The 25759-nt window shown below is 43.9% G+C and overlaps 3 protein-coding genes across 4 annotated transcripts; all 3 read right to left on the bottom strand.

Annotated features, from left to right (window-relative positions):
- Positions 1–436: 436 nt before the first annotated feature.
- Positions 437–13500, bottom strand: LOC112072677 (PHD finger protein 13). 2 transcript variants are annotated; one of them, XR_011476301.1, is made up of 5 exons: positions 13012–13457; positions 5203–5289; positions 2954–3866; positions 1699–2682; positions 437–1645 (listed from the first exon to the last, which is right to left on the bottom strand). XR_011476301.1 is itself a non-coding variant. In XM_024140065.2 (5 exons), exons 2-5 carry the CDS (start codon positions 13021–13023, stop codon positions 2453–2455), a joined length of 1242 nt encoding a protein of 413 aa, XP_023995833.1. In that variant the 5' UTR covers positions 13024–13109; positions 13414–13500; the 3' UTR covers positions 437–2452. The 2 variants fall into 2 exon arrangements, 1 of the variants encoding a protein (XP_023995833.1); XM_024140065.2 differs by having other exon boundaries at positions 437–2682; positions 13012–13109; positions 13414–13500.
- A 618-nt stretch (positions 13501–14118) lies between these two features.
- On the bottom strand, positions 14119–20223 carry kbtbd3 (kelch repeat and BTB (POZ) domain containing 3). Its single transcript, XM_024140062.2, has 10 exons — positions 20137–20223; positions 19288–19546; positions 19044–19209; positions 18561–18743; positions 18003–18176; positions 17597–17887; positions 17234–17476; positions 17093–17165; positions 16763–16980; positions 14119–16551 (listed from the first exon to the last, which is right to left on the bottom strand). Exons 2-10 carry the CDS (start codon positions 19530–19532, stop codon positions 16276–16278), a joined length of 1869 nt encoding a protein of 622 aa, XP_023995830.1. The 5' UTR covers positions 19533–19546; positions 20137–20223; the 3' UTR covers positions 14119–16275.
- A 921-nt stretch (positions 20224–21144) lies between these two features.
- On the bottom strand, positions 21145–25718 carry LOC112072676 (solute carrier family 35 member F2-like). Its single transcript, XM_024140063.1, has 8 exons — positions 25293–25718; positions 24698–24873; positions 24392–24519; positions 23586–23745; positions 23299–23455; positions 23123–23175; positions 21839–21993; positions 21145–21416 (listed from the first exon to the last, which is right to left on the bottom strand). Exons 1-8 carry the CDS (start codon positions 25406–25408, stop codon positions 21156–21158), a joined length of 1206 nt encoding a protein of 401 aa, XP_023995831.1. The 5' UTR covers positions 25409–25718; the 3' UTR covers positions 21145–21155.
- Positions 25719–25759: the final 41 nt, after the last annotated feature.

Raw genomic sequence — 25759 nt, 5'->3', positions numbered from 1 at the left:
TCTGTGTCAATCTTTACTCTTCTTTCATTGTAAGGACCATGTGAGTTTATTTGTGCTTCTAACAGTGTTCTTTRTRRAGAGGAAAGSAATCTGAACAGGTTGGAAGAGCCAGTGCACAGTGAGTGTGTACCCTCCATCTGCTATAACATCCCTGAGAGAAGATGCTGCCACCACCTTTCAGCAGAGAACAAAGAAGATGACCATGCATGAAAAGTTAACCAGAGAATTTCATGAGTAGAAAATGACATGAAACTGAGAATTCTACAGGTTGAATTGGATATGAAGTTGGACGAGAGAGGYATGATTCAAAATAYATACAGTAATGAGACAATTGTGYCWTAACAGCCATGGTGAACGATATGTAAAAAATWWATGTTTTGTCATTTGGTTATTCATGAGTGTATTTTAATCACCACAAACTACATTTTAAACCAGCCTTGGTTTAGTCACTCATTTAATTTTGCTGCACACTATTTGAATTTTGTACAGAACAAACATTATCAAAGCAGAAATAAGCCACAATGAATACATGTCATATTTAAATGCATCTCATCTAGTTGACGTGCTGAATGTGAAAGCAACTCTGTGTGCAAGTCCTCGTTGGTCATTGCCTGCCTCAGCCATGGGCACATCTGCTTGATCCTGATCTTCTATTGGAGGATCAGGACAGCAATGCTGCTTCAGGTAGTTGTGCAGCACAGCTGTAGCGATGATCACCTTGCAGCATCTTCTTGGCTTGAAACCAAGTGTATTGTGTAAACACTGGAATCGATTTTTCCATACTCCAAACATACGCTCGACCATCCCTCTCGTGCGGATATGAGCTCTGTTGTATCTCTGCTGCTCAGCTGTTGTGGGATTTATGTATGGAGTGAATAAAAAATTACACATATCCACTGTCACCAAGTAGTAGTCCACTATGTTGTCCTTTCTGAAACTGAGCACACAATGAAGAGTTGCGAAAAACCCTTAATTGTGAGTGGCACCTTTCCAACGTGCAACAATGTAAAACTCTAAATTAAGAGTGCATACACCCTGAACATTGCTGGAAAACCAGTTCATACGGTTCCTGTACTCCTCAGCATCAGGAGTTGATGGACACTTGATGGGAACATGACATCTATCTATACAGCCAATCACTCCTGGGAAGTGCCCATATTCARAGAATTGTACTTTATAATTGGCTTGGCCAGCAGAATCAGGAAACTTGATGTGAAGACTTTGAACTATTCTACACAGTTGCTTCTCTGGCACCACACACATCACCAGTTTCATGATGAAAGATTCCAGATGCCAAAAACCTCAACGTGATCAGAACGTGGAGAGAATTGGGTGAAGGCCTTCCTCTTTGAGATGGAGAGGAAAGTCTAGGCTCAAGCAGAGATATTATCTCCAATGCATTTTCTTCGTACATACGAAAGTGGTCTCGAAAAGCTATTTCATCCAAGTAATTTAATGGATTACTCCTATCCACAAGTACTCGTCTGGCTGGCCTCTGTAGTGCAGGTTGGTCTTCATTTAGATATTCCAAATAGTCCCTGRTCCCTCACAAACAGTACTAAGCAGAAGTTAAACCTGCCTCTTTGACGGATTCATTTAAGCTTCAATTTAGTCCTAGAGTAGCTCTAATCCCTCTTGCAATCGGCTTTGTTTTATCCAGAACAGGCTAAATCTACGACTATTTTAAGATAAAGCGACTTGCACAGACTTGAGTTAAGACAGCTCAAACYGGCATTTTAGTCTGGGACTAAGCTTAAGCCTCGTCTGTGAAACCGGCCCCATATGTTATAACAATCTGGTGCCCGACGACACAGTTGATGATGTGGTACGCAACCATTGGTTGATGAATACAACGTCTGAGCAGAGGAACACGACCYTAGACTCATGGCTTGGTTGCTGATGGCAGTGTCCTGGGTCGTGTTCGTTAGGCACAAAACGGAAGAAAAAGGACTGAAACAGGGAGGACTACCTGGACTTGTTCAATAATTTACATGTTCTGTGCGTCTTACTGAACACAACCCTGGTGGCTGGAGGTGGTTTGTGCAGTGGCAGAATGGACCAGCAAAGAATTTGATGCTCACTAGTGGTCAATGTCCCAAATGGCACCCTATTCTCTACATAGMGCTCTGGTCAAAAGTAGTTCACTATATAGGGAATAGGAAAGGGGATACCTAGTCAGTTACACAACTGGATGCATTCAACTGAAATGTGTCTTCTGCATTTAACCCAACCCCTCTGAATCAGAGAAGTGCAGGGGGCTGCCTTAATGACATCATCAGTGCCCGGGGAGCAGTTGTTGTTTGGAATTAACTGCCTTGCTCAAGGGCAGAACAGCAGATTTTTCCACCTTGGGGATTCGAACCAGCAACATTTTGGTTACTGGCCCAATGCTCTTAACCGCTAGGCTACCTGCCGCCAATTGGGACGCAGCCAATGAACCAACTGGTGCTCTCTAGTCGCTGAAGCGTTTGCGGGAGGCGATCCGCGCCCGGTTGGASCGTCTGATGTTGGTCTTGGCATCTCGGCAGGGCTGGCAGGTGAAGACTTCAGGAACGTGGGTGCGGCGGATCTTAGCGCAGGACAGGTGCACCCAGGTGCCACACTCACTACACTCTATCATGGGCCGACCCGCGAACGGTTTCATGCAGAAACAAGTGATCAGGTCCCACGAGTCGTCCTCATCTAAGAGAGAAAATAGAAGAGACATTATATTAAACACAGCCTCTGTTTTATACTAGCAATGATGGTTGAAGATAGTGACGAGGTAATGAGCGAGCTGCATCCAAAACGGCACCSTGTTCCCTATTACTTTTAACTAGAGCCCTACTATGGTCCTGATCAAAAGTAGTTCACTATATATGGAATATGGGCCCTGGTCAAAATTAGTGCTACAGAGCACAGCGTGCCATTTGGGACTAATCTTAAGTCTCAAGTGGGGTTCCTCTCTACTCACCCTCCATCTTGCTGTTGTCTGCAGATGTGTCCTCTCCATCGCTCCCTCCCTGGTCTGTCTGGTAGTTGCTCCCTCCATGGTCCCGGTCGGGGCTGCTACCCTCCTCTGTGTGGTAGCCTGTCTCCTGGTCTTCAGTTAGCTGACCTCTCAACCTCCTGTCCATCACCATCCTCAGGATATCTGACCTCTGACCACTGTCTATCCTTCCTTCACTCCCAGACCCCTCCCAGCTCTCCCTCGTCACATTCTCTTCCTTTCTTCTCTTCTTTTCCCTGTCTCCCGGCCTGTGAGGACAGCTCTTCCCCATCTCACAGCTTGTCGTTGTCATGTCAACAGGATGTTCGGTCACTTCCTGTTCCAGTTCTTCACTTCCTGTCTTCTGAGGGGTTGTAGCATCATTCGTTTTCCCAGCTGACCCGTTAGGGTCTGGTGTGTGTGTCTGACCGGTGTTGATCTTGTTCCTGTGGACAGACAGAGAGCTGCTGGAGGTGGCTTCAGGGAAGAGTTGAGTCAGGGAAGATTGGGAAAGTTTACAGTRATGGTCACTTTTCGGAGCTGTCAGAGGATGTGTTTTGTTGTCAGTAGGACAGCTGTTGAAGTTGGTCCGTTCAGACTGGGGCTGGTGCTGCTCATGGAGCTCTGGCGTTCTGCTGACTGTTGATGTAGGGGCAGCCTGTTTCGTATTGGGAGACTTTTTGGCACTTCCTCCTCTAGGCTTCTTCTCCCCCTGGCCAGGCCCAGCAGGCTTCTTGTCTGACCTCCTCCTCTTCACCTCCTTCCCTTTCTCCTTCTGGCTCTGAGTGGAGGAGCCACAGTCTGAGTTAGGAGAGGACTGGTAGGCCCATGGACTGGTACTGTGGCTGCTGCTGCAGGGGTTMCTGTCACTGGGCTTGCTGTCACTACACCACCAATCCTACAGGGGATATATCACCATTGAAAAAACAGCAGAACTGGAGACCTCATTCAACAGAAATATACTGAACAAAAATATTAAAACACAACACGCAACAATTCCAAAGATCTTACTGAGTTACAGTTCATATAAGGAAATCAGTCAATTGAAATAAATAAATTAGGCCCTAATCTATTGATTTCCCATGACTGGGAATACAGATATGCATATGTTGGTCACAGATACCTTTAAAAAAAGTAGGGGCTTAGATCAGAAAACCAGTCAGTATCTGGTGTGAGCACCATTTGCCTCATGCAGCACGACACATCTCCTTCACATAGAGTTGATCAGGCTGTTGATTGTGGCCTGTGGAATGTTGTCCCACTCCTCTTCAATGGCAGTGAGAAGTTGCTGGATATTGGCGGGAACACACTGTTGTACACGTCGACCCAGAGCATCCCAAACTTGATCAATGGGTGACATGTCTGGTGAGTATCGAGGCCATGTAAGAACTGGAACATTTTCAGCTTCCAGGAATTGTGTACAGATCGTTGCGACATGGGGCCGTGTATTACCATGCTAATACATGAGGTGATGGCGGTGGATGAGTGGCACAACCATGGGCCTCAGGATCTCGTCATGGTATCTCTGTGCATTCAAATTGCTTTTGATAAAATGCAATTGTGTTTGTTGTCCGTAGCTTATGCCTGCCCATACCATAACCCTACTGGCACCATGGGGCACTCTGTACACATCAGCAAACCACCTGCCCACATGACGCCATACACATGCTCTGCGGTTGTGAGGCTGGTTGGACGTACTGCCAAATTCTCTAAAACAACGTTGGAGGCGGCTTATGGTAGAGAAATGAACATGGAATTCTCTGGCAACAGCTCTGGTGGACATTCCTGCAGTCAGCATGCCAATTGCACGCTCCCTCAAAACTTGATACCTGTGGCATTGTGTTGTGCGATAAAACTGCTCATTTTAGAGTGGCCTTTCATTGTCCCCAGCACAAGGTGCAGCTGTGTAATGATCATGCTGTTTAATCAGCTTCTTGATATGCCACACSTGTCAGMTGGATYGATTATCTTGGCAAAYGAGAAATTATCACTAACAGGGATTTAAAATAACTTGTGCAGAAAATTTGAGAGAAATTAGCTTTTTTYTATGGCACATTTCTGGGATCTTTTATTTCAGCGCATGAAAAATGGGACCAACACTTTACATGTTGCGTTTATATTTTTGTTCAGTGTAGAAACAATAAGACATCAATTKATTATAAGAGCAATTTGGTGTTAATAAGCTACATCTCAGTCTTACTTGAACAGGAAAAATCTGTGTTTTATCAACCTACCTCTGTTTGATAGGGGATGTATCCAGCATAGGCCAACACAAAGGTGCAAAACTGGTTGAAGTCCTCCACAGTGCGTTTTCTCTTTCTCTGTGGAAACAAACAAACACCTTGTTAWTTTAGAACATTAATAACCACATTATAACGTGCTGAGTCCCTCCTGTCCATGCAGCTGGCCCGTAGCACCGGGTAGGCAGAGTGTGTGCATTTGAGACCATTCTATTGGCCTTGASAGCAAACTCCGCCTACTCGGTGCACCTGGCGAGCTGAAACAAAARGCACCTAAGTGCAATAGTAAACTGCCGCGAGCAAAGCGCGGGAGGCATGTGTATGGAGCCTCGGTTGTTCTAGGAAAAATAAATACTTTGAAACAGAGACGATCTGCACAATTTGTAGAGTTGTTTGGCAAAAATAGCTCCATTAGAAACCTTGGAATCTGCTCTTTCAGATAGGGTATAGCAATCAAAARATCTGGCCTGCATGGACCTCTGTAGACTGATATGGAATAAGCTCCGGTCCCTTCATTTCCAATGCCCTGGTGCGTTTATCAATGCACAATGTGCTCGTGCATTGGTCATCAGTCTCTTCATTCTCAATTGATATTATTGTTACCCATCATACCATTGTCAAATAAATATTTTCTTTAGGCCACATCTATTATTATTATAATATGTGTGAAATTAGTTTCAATATAGTTTAGGTGTAGCTTGGACGGGCTAGATGGGAAACTGTTGTCTTACAGTCAAAAAATACACTCCAGTCTATGTGCTTCTGGATCAACCAGTACATTTTCTGACTGATTACAATTTACATTTGGTGTCCTGAGGTTTCTTATGACCTATTATAACACAATACAATCATTCATTTAGCAATGTATTATTTATTATGGACAGTGGCGATTTTAGCATGTCAATCTTGGTGGGGAAAACAACCAATTATTTTAGATGCATGCCAGCGAAGCCACCACACAACTCTAAACAATACATTAAATGCACTGTAACGATGATAAACAGTGCAAACTTTTAGAGTCTASATAAAGCTGTCCTGAGAGTYGAGCTTATGGCTGACTTGCTTAAATAAATATGGTTTCTACTGATTCCTTGTGGATTTGTGTWACTGGATAAGAACGGCATTCTCCTTCAGTAATAATTCATGTCCACATGAGTTTTTGTCACGGATTCCCCCGGTACTGCTGCTCATTCCGTGCACCAGTTCCGGAGGTCTACGTCACCGGCCTTCTAGGCGTCACTGAACTGTCTCYTTATACACATCTGGTTCCCATTCCCCCTGATTAGTAATTGTATATATGTGCCCTCTGTTCACCATTGTTTTGGTCGGTTATTGTTCCCATGTCCGTTGGTCTTGTGAGTACCTGTGCTTTGTTGTTTCGGCATTCGTCCCGCGTGTATGGTGTACTAGTTATTACGGGTCTCGTCCCGTGTACTGTCGTGCACTTGTTATTACGGGTCTCGTCCCGTGTATTTATTAGAGGTTTAACCTCACTCTTTTGTTTGGGTTACATCCCTGTGTTTTTGTATACGTGTTTGTTTTGGGCTTCGTCCCCGGTGCTTCACTGGATGTTATATTGGGTGAAGAATTAAAACCAATATTACGTATTCCTGCGCCTTTCTCAAATCCTTTATATCAGGTATTCCAAACTGGGGTACACAAAATGCCGTTGGGGTACGCCAAATAAAAATGAGTTCACATTTAAAAAAAAAAATAAATAAATATATCAAATAGGCCATTTACATTTTCCAATGGGGCTATACATTTGGGTGAGGTCTTTTTCTCGCCTGAGTAGCCTCGTTTCACTGCCAAAATAAATTAAACCATATAGTGTTCAGCGAAATAACACGAAGTCAAATACAGGTAGCCTAGTCAAATAATTACCATCCAATCACATTAACCGTTGGAATCTCGCTGTATGTAGACAACATAGCTGCTGCTCATTCCGTTTGCTCGAAAATGGATAAATGGTTAAAAAAGTAAGGCCGCGTCCATAGAAAACATACCAGCTCTACTGGTAGTACTGCTACTACCTGCAGTACTACACCTGCACCTGCCGATGACACAAGTTGTTCTGCTTTCACGAGCACATCCAATGCTAGCATCAGTAATTCTACATTTGTTGTTAGCCCAGCTAGCATGGACCACTGACAGTTGTGAATCTGATGCAGCCGAAGAGCTACTGCCCCCTTACCCGGGAAAGCACGCACAACAGACAGGACGTTGGCATCAAAAGAGGAGCAAAAATGATAAGAACTACATTGATTTGGGGTTCACTATATTGGAAGTAGTGCCTTTCCTCAGCCACAGTGTGTTATATGTGCAAAAGTACTATTAAACTCAATGAAACCTTCACTCTTGCGCAGACATTTGAAACGAAACATGCCGATTTGAAAAATAAGCTACGGGAGTTTTTGAACGAGGATTAAGACGACTTTCGAGTAATAAGACATGTATAAAAGCAACAGATACCATAAATAAGAAGGGGCTAGAAGCATCTTATATGGTGAGCTACCAAGTGGCTAGGACAGGCAAGCCCCATACTATTGTGGAGGACTTAATTCTTCCTGCTGCTGCAGATATGGCTGGGACAGTGATGGGGGAACAGGACAAAAAAAACTTTACAGACAATGTCTTCATCAACAACACTGTTTCATGATACATCAGTGACATGGCAGAGATGTTTGAAACAATTACTGCTTCGCATACAAGCCAGTGAATTCTATGCGTTACAGCTGGATGAGTCAACGACGTGGCGGGCCTGGCACAGCTCCTGGTATATGTCTGTTACGTTTATGTGGGGTCAATTAAGGAAGACATCCTCTTATGCAAACCACTGGAAAACAGGACACCAGGAGAGGATATTTTTAAAGTACTGGACAGCTTTGTGACATCAAATGGACTTCGGTGGTCAAGATGTGTTGGTATCTGTACTGATGGCGCAAAAGCCATGGCATGGAGACATATAGTGGAGTGGTAACAGCGTGCAAGCTTGCGCCCGACGCCCACTTGGGTACACTGCGCATCCACCAAGAGGCTCTTGCTGCCAAGGGAATGCCTGGAAGCTTGAAAGATGTTTTGGACACTACAGTGAAAATGGTTAACTTTGTTAAAGCAAGGCCCCTGCACTCTCGTGTATTTTCTACATTATGTAATCTGGGCAGCGACCATGTAATGCTTTTACAACATACATAAGTTCGCTGGTTATCAAGGGGAAAAGTACTGACATGTTTTTTTTTAATTGAGAGATGAGCTTAAAGTTCTTTACTGACCATATTTTTCACCATTGTCTGACCGCTTGCATGACGACGAGTTCTCACACGATTGGGTGATGTTTTTCTTGCCTGAATGATCTGAATCTAGGATTACAGGGACTATCCGCAATTATATTCAATGTGTGGGACAAATTGAGGCTATGATTAAGAAGTTGGAGCTCTTTTCTGTCTGCATTAACAAGGACAAACACACCAGGTCTTTCCATCATTGTATGATTTTTTTGTGTGGCAAATGAACTCAAATGCCTGACCCTGGTGCTAGAGGGGGTACGCAGCTGGAGGTTGAATGTTTGAAGGGGTACGGGACTATAAAAAGTTAGAGAACAACTGCTTTATACAACGTGACAGTTTTGACTTTTGAACCATACACAAACATTATTACATTTATGTTCAGTAAATTCACAATGTTTGTTCTTATATAATTAACACTTAGCTCTAAGTATAAGCGAGTGCAAGCAAATGAGCTGTGATGAGGTAGSCCTATTCGTTCAGCTARTTCAAAAAGGACAGCGACAGAAATTCAGATAGATGTTGAGGCCTTAACTTTACTCTTCTTTAAGTCACCACAGATAGCGAGAAAGAGACCCAGACTCAGCGGTTAGCCTACCATTTGAAGTATTTTATTAGTCCTATGTGYTCTAAAAAGGAAGGACAATACAATCACGAGGATCCACTTTTATAGACAATATACAGACGCACTGACAAGAAAACCCTCGCACTATGAACTGAAATGGGTCTATTACTGAACTTTTTGTTGAACAAAAATATTTGAATGGGAAGAGACTGTCACTGGCAAACATGGTTATGATGAGGGGATACTAAAATATAATGTTGTTGGGTCTGTAACTTACCACCCTCCTTGTGGAGAAAAGCACCAGAGATAATTATAACACACAAAGTAAGAAAAACAATTAAATGCAWCATTCTAACACTGCCTAAAATTARTAATAAGATACTAATGAGATAGACATATATATGCAATATAACAATGCAGATGTACAAACTATGGCATAGATGATGATAAGCGGTTAAGAGGCAAGCCGTAATTTTGATTAAGACATGAGCGAGCTGAAACGGATGTAGCCTATATGCCGCCTATTCGTTCAGCACTTTGAAATGGACAGCGACATAATTCAGAACATGGGCCTTTCTTACAGTATTCTCTCTGTACACCAAGTCCGAACATTTGGCTAAATTAACATGGGCACATAAGCAGACAATGAAAGCTGTTACAATATTCGAAGATGAGATTTCTCTAAAACAGGCTACAGGCTACATGGTCACCACCAAGTCAGAACAGTAGGCAATGTTCTAAGGGGGAAAGGGACAACATTATTAGGGTGAGACACATTGGCTACGAACTGTTTACTACACAACATACACATAGTATTACTTTCTTAGCTACAGTATACATATCTCCTTGGCATATTACATCACTTATATAGCAGCATACTAGACATATTTATGGACTCACTATTGTTGTGCTCACTTGTGCTCACTTGAACAGGAAGTTGGCATGGTGGTCCTTGTCATCAAAGTCTGGCATTCTCTGGATGAAGTCATGCTGGATTGACAGCATGGCCAATGCATTTAACCTTTTCTGGCCCATGGAGTTGCGTGTGATGGTTTTATTCTTTAATGTCCTCCATGCACTGGGCCAGTGTCTCACGGTCCTCCCACACAGCATTGACGGTTCTGCTTTTAAAATTCCATCGTGTGCCCGGTGGCCTGGGGACCTGTCTGTTCATTGATTCCGTGAGAGCGGAGTCTTTTGGGTGAGCCAGTGAAAAAGGAGGATAGGTCTGCAGAAAACACTTTAAGCACACTCACTCTCCCTGCACAAAGTTGCTMAAGTGTTAGATTCAGTTGGTGTGCATAACAGTGCACAAATTGTACGTTTGGGTAYGTCTCCTTCAATACCGTTTGGACAACACGTACATTAACACTCATCATTGCTGCACCATCGTAGYTTTGTGCAAACAGCTTCTCCTTGACATTCAGTGGCGCTAGGACTCTCACACACACTGTTGTCTGGCGCCGAAGACGTGGATGTCATTAAGGCAGCCACCCGCACCTCTCTGATTCAGAGGGGTTGGGTTAAATGCGGAAGACGCATTTCAGTTGAATACATTCAGTTGGACAACTGACTAGGTATCCTCCTTTCCCTTTCATGTAGCGCAGCACTATTACCATCTGTGACTTACAGGAGTCGTCAGTGGTCTCATCTACCTGTACAGARGCAAAAGGAGTCTCAGACATCTRCTTAGRTATAGCTTCTCTGTACACTTCATACATACAATCCAAAATGGGTTGGTCGTCATAAAGCCTTTGTAGCCTGTAATCTCCTTCACGCATGGTCTCAAAAATACACCTGAAAACGCCTGGGTTCAAGGAGTCATGGCCCCGCAGTGCTGTCTCACAAATGCCACAATTTAATACATGCTATAATTGTGTCAAGCACGTACCTATTCTCCTCCGTTTGTTGGTTGTGAAGGTTGATGGCTCGTCTATATGTCTAGCTGAGCCACAACGTTTGATTTCCCCAGTAWTCCCAGTTTAACAGCGTTATATGTGATGCACAATTCTCWTGTATTCAGACCCTTTTCATACAGATGTTTTCTCATTTCTCTTCATATGACAAGGATTGAAAAGGATTTGCCAGTAGATTGTCAACGTGATTCATGATGATGACTGCTTGTCTAGCTTTCTAGCTAAGATTTTGAAAGTATGATGTTGACATGATCAGTCCAATCAAAGCTAGGGTAGATCAAATGGGATTTGACCCCATTTTATCTGTGACCAATGACCTTGAGCCTTCTTCGATGGGCACTTCTAATATAACTCTATGGCAGCACCCAAGGGGCTTGCATTTTTTCAAGCTCTCCCCGTAGAATTTGCGGTGACGTAGTGTCCCCATGAGTGACAGAACACTGAGCCAATAACGGCTCAACTAGAAAAAATGACCAACCATTCCGCTCTGTATTTTCCGCTGGGCGCTCCACCATCACAGAGAGCACTGAGCTAAGCTGAAACACCTGCATTTTGGAGCTGTCTTACTCAAGAAAGCAAAACAAGAGACCATGTTTGTATGCCGCTTTATTAACTCAATATTCTTTTTTCATTGCTCTCAATGACTATCGCCACTGATTATGGAACAGTTACACAATTGAAATAACTGCTGACCCTCATGGCCATTCTAGTAGTTATTGATTTCCGGTGTGCTGAGTGTTAATAGCTTAATCAGTTTAAGCAATAGAGCAAGTGGGAAAAGAAGAATAATAAGAGTATGCAATAAATCTAGAGTTGTGCTTTGAAAGAACACACAACTTTAGGCTAAGATTACCGAAATAAACTTTCAGAACGCCTCACACGGGAATGACACAAAATGGACAGCCGTTTCAAAAACGTGTAGCCAAATAGCCTACAAAGCAGGAAAACGTACCCTATAGTCCAAGAACGACTAGTGGATATTGCATATACCTGTGTTGATATACTGAAGCTATTGCAACACTTTTGCAACTTGCAACTCGATTGGACATTATGTATCACTTAATGGCAACATTGTATCGGAGTGTTTAAAGCCGGAGCGGAAGGGCTAATGGGGGAGGGGAGGAAACGAGGGCTGAAACGGACTGTAGGCGAACGTATGACAGAAACACAGACAACGAAGCCGGTCTCGATGGTTTCTCCGAGCGGCAAAGGTAGCCTAGGCGTAATTTCAACAAGACAACTTTTCGTATAACGTTATAGGCTGGCTAGTATTATTGTCATTACCATCCCATACGAGACTTGACAGTCAGGAAAATATCGACTCCATGTCTGTACTCTACACAGGGGTCGTCTGCATAGGAACTGATCAACGCATAACGAGACAAACACGGTGCCCAAAATCACTTCAAATTACTTTTAAGGACAGGAGAGGATCATTTATCTAAAGATGGCGACGAAGATGACACTTAATCGTAACCTGATTGCTGGGCGGTCACCAAAGATTAATGACAGTGGGTTAGACTGTTGAAGTAGGCTAATAAAATGTAGCCTTCTCTTCTTCAAATAGTTTCTCTAAACTAGAGAGCTTGATCAAATGGCATCCTAGTCTAGTCTACTCACTGATCTAATTTGTAATTTACTTAAAGTTAGGAATGTAAATCAATGAGCGGAGAACCAAATATTTCGGTGACACAATAGAATTCCTCCTGACATGGCTTCTGTAGTCTAGCCTAGGCTACACACACTCGATGCTGCGCAGTAATAAAATAAGTTGTGTCAACGATTTTTGGACACACAATAAACTAGTAGACATGTTTCACACGAAGTCCATCGTCGATGCTTTCTTCACTGACCATCATTTGAGGGGTTTGATTCTTTAGGCTACGCGGAAAGAACATTGCCGTTGTCCAAGTCGCGCGCCCTGGACACACCACACACAAGCGGCTAGTAGTTTACACCGAACCTTGTTTCTTCTTACCACGTTGGAAAGAACGTACCAAGAATGCATGCTAATAAGAATGTAATAAACCATACATACCTGGGTTAACATTGTTGTATGTCGCTGTAGATCAAATGCAAACAAAATGCTGAGGGTGATGTCTTGTCCTTGCTCGACTGTAGCCCTGTCCTGATTATCTTCAATCGACAAAATGGGGTATTTTAGGACAATAAATGTCGACGTTCTAGTTTACAGCAAAGCGTACGTCACAAAGGTCAACATTTAGCTACTAGACATTATATCATTGTCACCCAGTTGAAATATAGCCAACTATGTTGTTCGATCCACAAAATGTTTAATGATAAACCATTGAGCAACTGTCCTAGAATGCAGACTAACAGCGAAAATGTACTTTTCTTTGAGTCTCTCTACGAACAATCGTCTTTGTCCATGCGGAACAAGCTGTTTTATGATTTAAAAAGCAATGAAAAGTATACTGACTCGTGAGGGTGAGAGATTCGCGAAACGATCACATTCCATCAGTGACATCACTCCCCCCGAGCAGGACAGGAACGCTTAACTCAAAAGTGGACGGCAACTCCCGTTTCGTAGATGGGGTGAAGGAATACTATCTAAAATAACAATTGGAGTATACGAAATATGCGTAATTGTAGCACAATATTATAATACTATAAAACATTTGCATGACACATCTAAAAACAAAACGTACAACATACAGCGTATCCTATTGTGGAACACCCCTATCCAGTCAGATGGTTGAATCCGTCCGTCATCTAGTAGCCTACGACACCGAACAGTAGAATACCTTATAATATCTCCCGCYAAAACTCGGAAATAGATCATGGAGCYCAGGTGCCCTCATTCAATTTGAACTGTTTTGAAGCTCCTTGCTTTTGGCTTTGAGAAAGTCAACAATGTGAGCTATGTAGAATCATAATTCAATTATGTTTGTGTCAAATGGTTAGCCCTCTGCTCAAGTGTTTACAAATATTTCAACATTACAACGTGGTGTTTGGCTAGACAAGCCTACTCTGGCACAAAAACATTCCACAGTCTACCAGTAGAGGGTGTTGTAACACTTGTTACCCGGGACAATGGCCTCTCACTGTCTCACTTTTAAATAGTGAAGGCAGGCCCAGTCCAGTTAAACTGAAAATAAAGACAGAAAACCTGCACACAGAAAAACGCAGTTACAAAGTTCTTTAATAGATCCGGCACCACAATAGATAACATGTCAGCTGCAACAGCCTTAGTCAGGTAATCAGACATGTCCAGAAACAACAAAGATAAGTCTGTGGGCCAGTAGACTCAGAAACCTCTACTGTAGCTTTGAACCCAAATAGCATTCTTMGGAATAGAAAATGTTTCAATTAAGCAGGAAACAGCAGAGGGAGCATGCCCCTTTCCACTTCGACGGGACCGCAGTGGATGACAGTGAAAAGCTTCAAGTTCCTCTGCGTACACATCACTGACAATCTGAAATAGTCCACCCACACAGACAGTGTAGTGAAGAAGGCGCAACAGCGCCTCTTCAACCTCAGGAGGCTGAAGCAATTTGGTTTGGCCCCTAAGACCCTCACAAACTTCTACAGATGCACAATTGAGAGCATCCTGTCGGGCTGTATCACCGCCTGGCATGGCAACTGCACTGCCCGCAACCGCAGGGCTCTCCAGAGGGTGGTGCGGTCTGCCCAATGCATCAACGGGGGCACACTGCCTGCCCTCCAGGACACCTACAGCACCCAACCCAATGTCACAGGAAGGCCAAAAAGATCAACAAGGACATCAACCACCCGAGCCACGGCCTGTTCATCCCGCTTCCATCCAGAAGGCGCGGTCAGTACAGGTGCATCAAAGCTGGGACCGAGAGACTGAAAAACAGCTTCTATCTCAAGGCCATCAGACTGTTAAATAGCCATCACTAGCCGTCTACCACCCAGTTACTCAACCCTGCACCTTAGAGGCTGTTGCCCTATATACATAGACATGGAATCACTGGTCACTTTAATAATGTAACACTAGTCAATTTAATAAAGTTTACATACTGCTTTACTCATTTCATATGTATATACTGTATTCTATTCTACTGTATTTTAGTCAATGCCACAAAGACATTGCTTGTCCTAATTATATATTTCTTAATTCCATTCTTTTACTTTTAGACTTGTATGTATTGTTGTGAATTGTTAGATAATACTGCACTGTTGGAGCTAGGAACACAAGTATTTCGCTACACCCACAATAACATCTGCTAAATATGTGTATGTGACCAATGTCGGGGGGCTAGGGTCAGTTTGTTATATCTGGAGTACTTCTCCTGTCTTATCCGGTGTCCTGTGTGAATTTAAGTATGCTCTCTCTAATTCTCTCTTTCTCTCTTTCTTTCTCTCTCTCGGAGGACATGAGCCCTAGGACCATGCCTCAGGACTACCTGGCATGATGACTCCTTGCTGTCCCCAGTCCACCTGGCCGTGCTGCTGCTCCAGTTTCAACTGTTCTGCCTGCGGCTATGGAACCCTGACCTGTTCACCGGACGTGCTACCTGTCCCAGACCTCCTGTTTTCAACTCTCTAGAGACAGCAGGAGCGGTAGAGATACTCTTAATGATCGGCTATGAAAAGCCAACTGACATTTACTCCTGAGGTGCTGACTTGCTGCACCCTCGACAACTACTGTGATTATTATTATTTGACCATGCTGGTAATTTATGAACATTTGAACATCTTGGCCATGTTCTGTTATAATCTCCACCCGGCACAGCCAAAAGAGGAGTGGCCACCCCTCATAGCCTGGTTCCTCTCCAGGTTTCTTCCTAGGTTTTGGCCTTTCTAGGGAGTTTTTCCTAGCCACCGTGCTTCTACACCTGCATTGCTTGCTGTTTGGGGTTTTAGGCTGGGTTTCTGTACAGCACTTTGAGATATCAGCTGATGTAAGAAGGGCTATATAAATAAATTTGATTTGATAAGGCACGAGGGGTTGTGGTATATGGCCAATATACAATGGCTACGGGCTGTTCTTAGGCACGGTGCAACGCGGAGATACAGCCCTTGGCCATGGTATATTGGCCATATACCACAAACCCCTGAGGTGCCTTATTGCTCTTATAAACTGGTTACCAATATAATTAGAGCAGTAAAAATACATGTTTTGTCATACTCATGGTATAAGGTCTGATATACCATGGCTGTCAGACAATCAGCATTCAGGGCACGACCACCCAGTTTATAAATAAATATATAACATAAAATGTGATAAAACTAATAAATACTTGAGGTATGACAAAACATAKATTATTTCATTGATGCAGAGTGCAGCTTTAAGTCCCCAGGTAGTGTGTGTGTGTTACGTGTCCCTTCCTCCCCAGGGGTCTCTGTATCTGTTGAAGCTGATGACCTGACAGTGAAACTCTGTCAGGGGGCGTGGCATTGGTGTCACTTCCTCCCACTGGCCCCGCCCACTGTGGTACACTTGGACTTCGTCAGTGATCTCATCAGGTGAGTAGTCTCCTCCCAGGATGTAGATTCGGTTGGCCACGCCCACGGAGCCTGCGTTGAACCCGGCACACTCGAACGACCCCTCCCCTTGCCACACACACGTCTCTGGACAGAAACTGTACACCTGGACAGAACACAGGACTCAGACTGGTCAGGTGTGGTGAGTTGGTGTTTTGTAGAATAGTTGTCAAGTTTGTTTTCATGACAAAGTCCCCATGTACTGTATCTATGTCAATAGGACCTGCCTGATTAAATGAAGGAGGAAMAAATATAAAAAGACTTATGGATGGAGACATCAATCAATCAATCAACCAGTCAATCAACAAGTCAGTCACCTTATACGTAGACAAGTCACAGAGGTGTAGAGTGTTGTTGACGGACACAGCCTTGACCAAGGTGGCGTGGAAGAACTGACCAAACTCTGCCACCAGGTGGCTCCACTGGTCAGAAACCGCATCGTAGCGCAGGAAACAGTCCAGCGAAGGGTTGAAGGAGTCCGATATCTCCACTGACGAACCCAATGTGTAGATGATGCTGCCGCACGCACTGGCTTCTGGGTAATACGAGGACACAGGGAGGGTTAGAGGTATGTGTGTGGGGGTATATTTGTGTGTGGGTGTCTGTGTGCATTTGTGTATGTATGTGTCTATGTGTGTGTTCCGTACCTGGGTAGTAGATAGCAGTGGGCAGAGGGCTGACGGAGGTCCAGGTTTTGGCCAGGGGGTCGTAGTACTCCACCTACAGACGATCATCATCATCATCACAACCATCATAATTATCATCATCATCATCATCAACATTCTCACCTCCATTAGGCTAGGAGCTCCCTCCCTTTCTCCTCTGGTCCTCCCTCCTAGCACATACAGTCTGTCCAGGGTTGTGACGGCTGTGTGCATGGTACGGGGTTTCCCCATGTCCGGGGCAGGGGTGCAGGTGTGTGTGACTGGGCAGTAGCACCAAACCTCCGCTGTCGCATCATGGAACGGCTCTGCCACGTGAAGACGCACTGTGCGGCAACAGTTGCCCCGACAACCACCTGTCACAAACAACTTAAAGAGAGGAGAGGAGATATAAAATAATGATAGTTGATCGAAGCGTAAATTCAGAAGTACCACTCCACTATGTGTTACTGCCTGTGTGTGTGTGCATGTGTGTGTGTGTTTGTATACCTTCTCGGCGTAGCTGGTGAGGGAAGAGCCTGAGGGGTCAGGGGTCATACTAAAACCCGCCCCCTGGCCCTGAGGTAGCTCTCTCCATTGGTCTGTSTCCAGGCAGTAACAGAAGCTGTGGTGTATCTCTCCGTTCTCCTCTGTCTTGTGGATGTAGATGTAAGACTGTGTGGTTGCTGGTCTGGCGTCTGGCAGTAGACCACTGAGCTGTGTCTGTCTACTCACTGCATCACTGACCAGACTAACACAGAGTTGGTCCCCTGAGAGGAGATTCTCAGTCCGGGCCAGGGCCTGAAGACACATACACAATACATTTTGACTGGTAAAAAGAACCATGCAAATGTGTGTGGTGTGTGTGTGTGGGGGGGATGCATGCATGCGCCTGATCCTGCGTGCGTGTGTGTACCTGCAGGGTGTGTGTGGGTACGTGATGTAGCCGTAGCAGTGCTAGTAGCCGTGGCAACAGCCTCTGTCTGGTCTGGAGGTCGTGAGTTGTCCACCTCAGGGATGACCTCACCGCCACCTCCTCACTGGGCACGCTGAGACTGTCCGACCCCAGACATACCTCGAGCACGCCCAACTGGGAGGACAGGAAGTAAATCAGTGTTTCCCAACGTTAGTATTTAAAAGCAAGCCAATGCTTTTAAATCCTTCAGGTGGAGTGGACCCATGCACACTTCAGGAAGAAAAGGGATTGGGGGAGTGACAGAGTGGACACTTCAGGGAGACATTATGATAGTTACTTTCTCAAAAGCTAAAGTGAGTAACTATCTACTTCACTATTTCCCAGTCCTTGTCCTGGGGACACAGAGGGATGTATTTACCTTAGCACTAACACACCTAATTCAACTTGATGATGAGCTGATATGTTGAATCAGGTGTGCTAGGGCCCTTTTATTTCAATGCACGTCTTTTTATGAGTCTCAATGAATGATAATGGAAACTTATCAGAGTGGCTCCTCACCGGCATATCCAGGAAGTCTGGAGTCTTTGAGAGGTTGTGGAAGTTCTGAACTACAAACTCTTTGGCCTGCTGGAGGAGGGAGGCGGAGCCATATCCCTCGGCGAGGGCCAATAGCATCAGGCAGTTGGAGAGCTCCAGGGTTCCGATCAGGAAGTCACTGCATGCTCTGAAGAGCACAGACACCTGGGAAATGGAACACCGGTCAATATATCAACATCACCTCTCAAGTTTCTGAATAAATTTGACAATATACAGTAGATTTGACAGTATACAGTAGATTTGACAGTATACAGTAGATTTGACAGTATACAGTATGCATCTGACCCAGATCTAGTCTTTGTTCCAAATAGCACCCTCTTCCATTGATATTGCACTACTTTTGACCATGGTCCATAGGGCTTTGGTCAAAAATAGTGCACTATGTAGGGCATAGGGTAGGGTGCCATTTGGGTTAGGGTAAGGGTTACCCCTGATGTAGTGTACCTGTAGGAAAGAGGCGAGCTGGAACAGCATGTCTACGTTTTCGTGGGTGACGACCATCTCTCCAGAGTAACAGAAGTCCAGGAAGCAGCGCACGGCTTCTGGGGACTGGTTACTCAGGGTTACCATCCTATCACCACACTCACGCATGTCCAACTCAAACATGGCCCTGCAGACAGAGAACCTTTAGAGCACACACACACACGCACAGATGCACGCACACACAAACCCACACACACACACCAACCTGAAGAAGTCGCTGCAGGCTGCCAGGACACAGCGATGACAGGGGAAGGTCTGGTCCTGGACTGTTATAGTGAAGTCAAACAGTAGGCCTCGCTCTCTGAACGATCTGAGCATGCCCAGTAGCTGCTGGCTGTGAGCCTCTGACACACACAGCTCAGACCTGTGCTCCGGAACATAGGGAATACTGTTGGGAACGTAGTCAGTTCCCTCGGACCGGGGGTCGGATCCCTCAGACCGTGGGTCCATGATCACTCCAGAGTCTGAGACAGAATCAGGAAAACTTGATCAGTTTTATGTTCTAAGGTTGTATATGATGCAAACTAGGGGCATCAACTGAGTGAGAGAAGAGGAGGGGAGGAGGAATGACTGATAGCAGCAGTGACTCTATTTAGTTATTAAGTGGAGATCTCGCAACAATTATTCTCATGATGGCACATTGGTAGTAGTCAGTGACAAATATCAAAGCTAATTAGGCCTGGGTTTGGTTAAAACCCTGGATGGGAGACCAAGGCATAGCTGTAGATAAAATAGTTCAGTAGGAGGTTCTGCCCAGCCTTAACCATGGAAACTCATACTTGAACATTTATATGCAAATACTTTATTTTTCTCATAGTAATTGTCATGGTTTTTATATGTTGACTTATAAAAAACAATGTGAAACCTATAAGAAAACATTTGTTTTGTAGAGGTTACATTCTCAGAACATAATTCATATATTCTGTCTCAAATATGTTTTACAATATCTTTTTAGGAAATGCACCACAATAATGTATTCAATTGCGTATGTCATATAATGCATATAAGTTAACACATATACAAATACAGCACTGACATATAAGGAAAAACATACATTTTACCAGATCCTTGTTAGATTACTTCTTAGATGTTTGTACAAATAATGTTCTTCTGCTTTACAATATTCTTATTTGATTTTCATGATTCTTTTCCATATGGGGCCTGTGCAAGCTCTATAGCCTAGTAGTCTGTCTATCGATCATTACTGTGGAGCTGGTAAGACAGTTTAGGAGTCAGGGAAAGAGATGGATGATTGACAGAAGGAGAGGGTTAAGAAAAACATTTGCATGCAGTCTACCTTATTATATCTCGACTGTCTGTAAACGCACGGAGGAGGTGTCTACATGTAAATTATTATTTGTCCCAAAGCAGTTCAGTAGCATTGCTTCCGTGCCTTGTTTAGTATCATATATAGAGTGAATCACAAAGCAGACTATTAGCTCGCTAACTGTTCATAATAAAGTATTGGACTAGCACTAGCTCGGGAAAAACAAATATAGATTTGATGAGCTGATCAGATCCGATGTTTGTAAACAATGTTGTGCGTGTGCTAATAACGGTTTCAGCACCACGGACAGCTCTCTACCTACCGGAAGAGCGAAGCAACTCGAGGACATGACGTGTAAATACGCAACGTGTGACCTCATTCCAAAGATTTCAAGTGTCAAGTATTTCAACTGTCTTCATTAAAAAAACGAGAATCCCATTCTTCGATTGTGTTTTTTGTTTTGTTGTCTCAAATAATAATAATTTAATTAGGTAATGTTGCACGCATTGAGCCCTGCATATAATTTTCTTTATGTGAAAATATTTTGCTTAATTGGGGTTATGCTCCAACCAGGTTTGATATCAATGAAGACTCACTCATTAACTTGACACACCCCACAATGAATGTGGAATAAAACATGTATTATTCTTCCTGCCAAGTCAACTAGTGGACAAATATTACAACACACCTATACTGTACATACACCTGTGAATCTGTAGATGTGTTAGAATGGTACAAATGAAAGAAAGGAGACAGGGAGTTTAACAGCTATAGACAGTTGGGAAGTGCTCGTCTAGTAGATCAGATCACATCTTGGTACTCCATCCCCCTGCCGGTACTTCCTCATTCTGTGTTCTCTGATTCCATGACACCCCTGTGTGTTCACCCTCTTCCAAAACCGCCACCACCACTTCTTCGATGATGTCATCAGGGTTGTCGTAGCCGCTCTCCTCCCAGCCCATGGAGGGGGTGATGGGGTCTGCAGGGTCAGGGGTCGTTGCCACGGCATTGAATGCGACAAAGCCCACCAGGATGATCACCAGAGACACCATGTACAGACCTGAGAACTACACACACACCAGATTAGCTATATGAGATTATACATTAACAGTCATCAACACACTGAACAGGGTCACGGTGACCATGGGATTTCGATTCAGGACTAAGATGTTTTAAAATAAGGACAGTGGTGTCCTGTGATCAGGACAGCTCTAGTGGGATGGATCCTGCTATCTCTGTTTCTGTTCTTATCACTACTGCCTCCTTGATCTCACAGGGATTAGATTAGACTAGTTTGAAAGAGATTACAGTGAGTACAGACATAGTACTGCAGCAATCAATCAATCTATCATCCATCATTGGAGTCATCAAATCATTGATTAACTAATCACTTTATCTATTCAGAAACACAATCAGTAACTGAACTGTCAAATGGCTCAACCTACTGTACCTACTATCCCCAGTGTGTGTGTGCTGTGTGTGTACTAACCGTGTATTGAAAGAGAAACAGGCCACAGAAGAGGCTGAGGAGGTCTGCAGTGAGCAGGGAGAGGTTGACTGCTGTAGCACTGGTCTTCTTGACCACTATGGGCATACAGCTGTACAGGGTGTACATACACAGGGCATAGCCAGCAAACAGCAGGCCTGGGGAGAGAATAATTATACATGATAAAATGAGAGTATGGCAGACAACAGCATTTCCAATATTTTTTTATATCGCTCCTAATGTGCATCTGTCTTTTTAATATTTTATTATGTGTTCATATCTGAATATTATTGATCCTTGTCTGTGTAATCGTTGATGATGCTTTGGTGATAAAACAATTTCCCAAGTTGGAATCAACAAAGTACTAATATCTTCTACTCATACACTGGGCATAGTCAGAGAACAATAGGCCTGAACAGAAAAACACAGACATTATACAGGGCAAAAATTATTATAAACAAGGAAGATCAACTGTTGCAGCTCCCATAAAATACAAGATAAAGAGCAGCAAAGAGCTGTGGAAACTGTACTTCTGCAAGCTGACACAGCATACATTCTGTACTCTCTGTAACCTTGCCGCCACCACCACTTCTGTAATCCTAAGAGAGAGGTAATAACCGGTGGCCTGAGGTGGTCTCGTGGTTAACACTACCGAATCCCAGACCCAGAGCTACTTTGTAACAACCCCTCTCCTTAATTTCCTTCTTTTACGCTGTCCTATTTGTTTAATAAAAAAAACATACAAAATATCAACAAATATACAGGTAACTGCCAAAATAAAGGAACACTAACATAAAGTGTCTTAATAGMGCGTTGGGCCACTACGAGCTGCCACAAACAGCTTCAGTGCGCCTTAGAATATATTCTACAAACATCTGGAACTATATAGGAGGGATACGACACCATTCTTCCATGAGAAATTCCATAATTAGTTGTTTTGTTGATGGATAATGCTGTGTTGGGTGCCGCTCCAGAATCTCCCATAAGTGTTCAATTGGATTGAGATTTGGTGACTGAGACACACACACACCCTTTAAACCCCCTATGCTCCTTTGAGACCCCTCTTTCAAAGTCACTGAGATCTCTTCTTCTAGCCATGGTAGCCAAAATAATGGGAAACTCTGCATTTTTATACATGACCTTAAGCATGATGGGACGTTAATTGCTTAATTAACGTAGGAGCCACACCTGTGTGGAAGAACCTGCTTTCAATATACTTTGAATCCCTAAATTGTGTTTCCTTAATTTTGGCAGTTACCTGTATATTTTATTTTATGTGGTACTAACCGATTCTCCAGTCCCATTGGATGTTTGCCACATTGTTATGCTCCAGAACGCCCCTGTAGCAACACAGCAGATCACTCAAATCAACCACATTCCCATTCTACTACCTTCTCCCCGAACATGTACCCTCAACACACATCCACACGCATGCGCACACACACGTAAACACACACACTTACAGCTGTATGCCACTGATGAGTGTGCCGAACAGGCCGACCATGCCTAGGAACTCTACACTGCTGAGGTGTTTGACGGTGTACTCCTGACACACGTTAGAGACAGCATATAGACTGGCACTGAGCAGGACCAAGCCATCACCTAGCAGAACGTCTGAGGCTAGGCGAGAGGGAGGAAAGGATAGAGATAGAAGAGGAGGATGATGAAAGAGATGAGGTCAATATGTTACTATTTATTATATGAACTGAGAGATTAAATTAATGAATTAATGAATGGAGTGGGTTCTTACTGGATCCCAAGTCTCGTCCAGCCAGTAGGTCAGCTCCCACCATGGCCCCCACCCCCAGTAGACAGACACACACAGAGACGTAGTGGACAGGTCTGTAGCACGTCTTCAGGAACAAGCAGGACAGTATCATCAACACAGGGATCACAAAACAGTCCAGCAGCTGGAAGACAGAGAGACACGACAGAATAGTCACATACATCCAGAAGGCGAGGTCAGTACAGGTGCAACAAAGCTGGGAACGAGAGACTGAAAAACAGCTTCTATCTCAATGCCATCAGACTGTTAAACAGCCATCACTAAAACAGAGAGGCTGCTGCCTACATACAGCCTTGAAATCATTGGCCACTTTAATAAATGGATCACTAGTCACTTTAACAATGCCACTTTAATAATGTTTACACATCTTGCATTACTCATATCATATGCATATACTGTATTTTATACCATCTATTGCATCTTGCCTATGCCGCTCTGTCATTGCTCATCCATATATTTAAATGGATATATTCTTATTCCATTCCTTTACTTTGTTTGTGTGTATTAGGTAGTTGTTGTGGAATTGTTAGATTACATGTTAGATATTGCTGCACTGCCGGAACTAGAAGCACAAGCATTTCGCTACACTCACAATAACATCTGCTAACCATTTGTATGTGACCAATAAAATTTGATTTGATTTGCCACGGACATAACTCAGCACACACGCACGCATACACATACCCGCAGGCAGGCAAGCAGGCACGCAAGCTCGCACACACACAAAAAAAAAACATACAGACATACACACACCCTCTCGTAGTTCTGACCTGTATACTGGTGAGTGTAGTGTACTGGTAAGCTTTAACCACTGTGTAGTTAGCCTCGACGTCCACCAAGCCTACTAGGAGATACTTCCACCACCTCTTCTTTAAAATCGGAAACATATTGCCATCCCCTATAGTACGTTAGGAGAGGGTAGCCTGGAGGTTATTGCACTGCTACACAATTATAAAAACGTTTAGAGTTGACAAATGTAATATTCTGACGAGGAGCACCCTGGGGTGGTGTGTGTGTGAGAGAGACTACCTGTTCTTTAAAGCAGAACATTGGTGTGCCTGAGTGTGTGTGTGTACCTGTTCTGAACAGCAGAGCTGTGGTGTAGGTGAGGCAGAGCAGTGTGTAGCTCACAAAGCTCTGAAGCATGGGCGCGTCCACGTGGTAGTCTGAAGCCAGGTATTGGGATGTTACTGCTGTGCCGCAGATGAGAGCAGCCAAACCCTGACCCATAGCAACTGTCTTCACCAGCTGCCTGTTAGGACAAAGGTATACGTGAAGAGGAAATTCAGCAACTCTTGGAAGACAGTGGACATTGATTAAGCTGCGTCTTTATTGGTAAAAGCAACATGTTTTGGCCCTATAGCCTTCATTAGGGTTTCAACACAACTCCGTCCAGGCTACTGTATGCTAGCTGCCAGGGACATACACAACTCGGACTAGGCTACTGGACAGTGGACGCATTCTTGGACATTGAAAGACCTCCACTACGTCACTATGTGTCCCAAATGGCACCTCATTCCCTATATAGTGCTCTACTTTCGACCAGAGCCCATAAGGAGCTGGTTAAAAGTAGTGCACTATATAAAGGATAGGGTGCCATATGGGATCCAGATAATCACTATTATAACATCTCTCTCTCTTTCTAATTGAGTTCTCTCCCCACAGACTCACCACGTAAACACTTCTTTAGGGTTGAACTTCAGAAGCTTCCGGATAATAAGGCATTTTCTATCATCATTGTCGCTGGGGTCTGTAGCTATAATCCCCTCTGGGTCTTTCTCAGCCATGTTGTCTCACTGTAACAGTGGGGTACTGGGATGGGGAATACACTGCTGTGTGCTGCCTGGACTAAGGCTTATTCATTTCTACTGTGCTACCTGGGCTGAATGATTAACAGTGTTCTCTAATCAAAGTGCAAAGATCACTTAGTGCTTTCAGATGATAGGTGTTGTAGTAGTGATGAAAGTGGCTGGTACATGAATGATGGAAAGGAGAGGAAGGCTGTGTGGATTCAAACAGGGCCCATATGAATGAAAGTGGGTGGTACAAAGTGGGTGAAAGTGGGGGTGTGTGAAACTGTGGGAAGTGGGTGGGGGGGTATTTAGATCCGTGATTACTTAATTTCAGCCAGGTAATTA

This window comes from Salvelinus sp. IW2-2015, unplaced genomic scaffold (assembly GCF_002910315.2).
Source record: "Salvelinus sp. IW2-2015 unplaced genomic scaffold, ASM291031v2 Un_scaffold1999, whole genome shotgun sequence".
Taxonomy (NCBI): Eukaryota; Metazoa; Chordata; class Actinopteri; order Salmoniformes; family Salmonidae; genus Salvelinus; species Salvelinus sp. IW2-2015.
The sequence above is the reverse complement of the archived record's forward strand: the minus strand, read 5'-3'. Positions and strand labels throughout refer to the sequence as shown.

Excerpts from the sequence above, each read along its gene's own strand:
- LOC112072676 (XM_024140063.1), bottom strand. The coding sequence starts at position 25,408 with ATGGCTGAGAAAGACCCAGAGGGGATTATAGCTACAGACCCCAGCGAC. Across the intron at positions 23,176-23,298 it reads CTCATCAGTGGCATACAGCT|GGGCGTTCTGGAGCATAACA; the intron begins GTAAGTGTGTGT and ends GTGTTGCTACAG. Across the intron at positions 21,994-23,122 it reads CCAATGGGACTGGAGAATCG|GCCTGCTGTTTGCTGGCTAT; the intron begins GTTAGTACCACA and ends TTCTCTCCCCAG.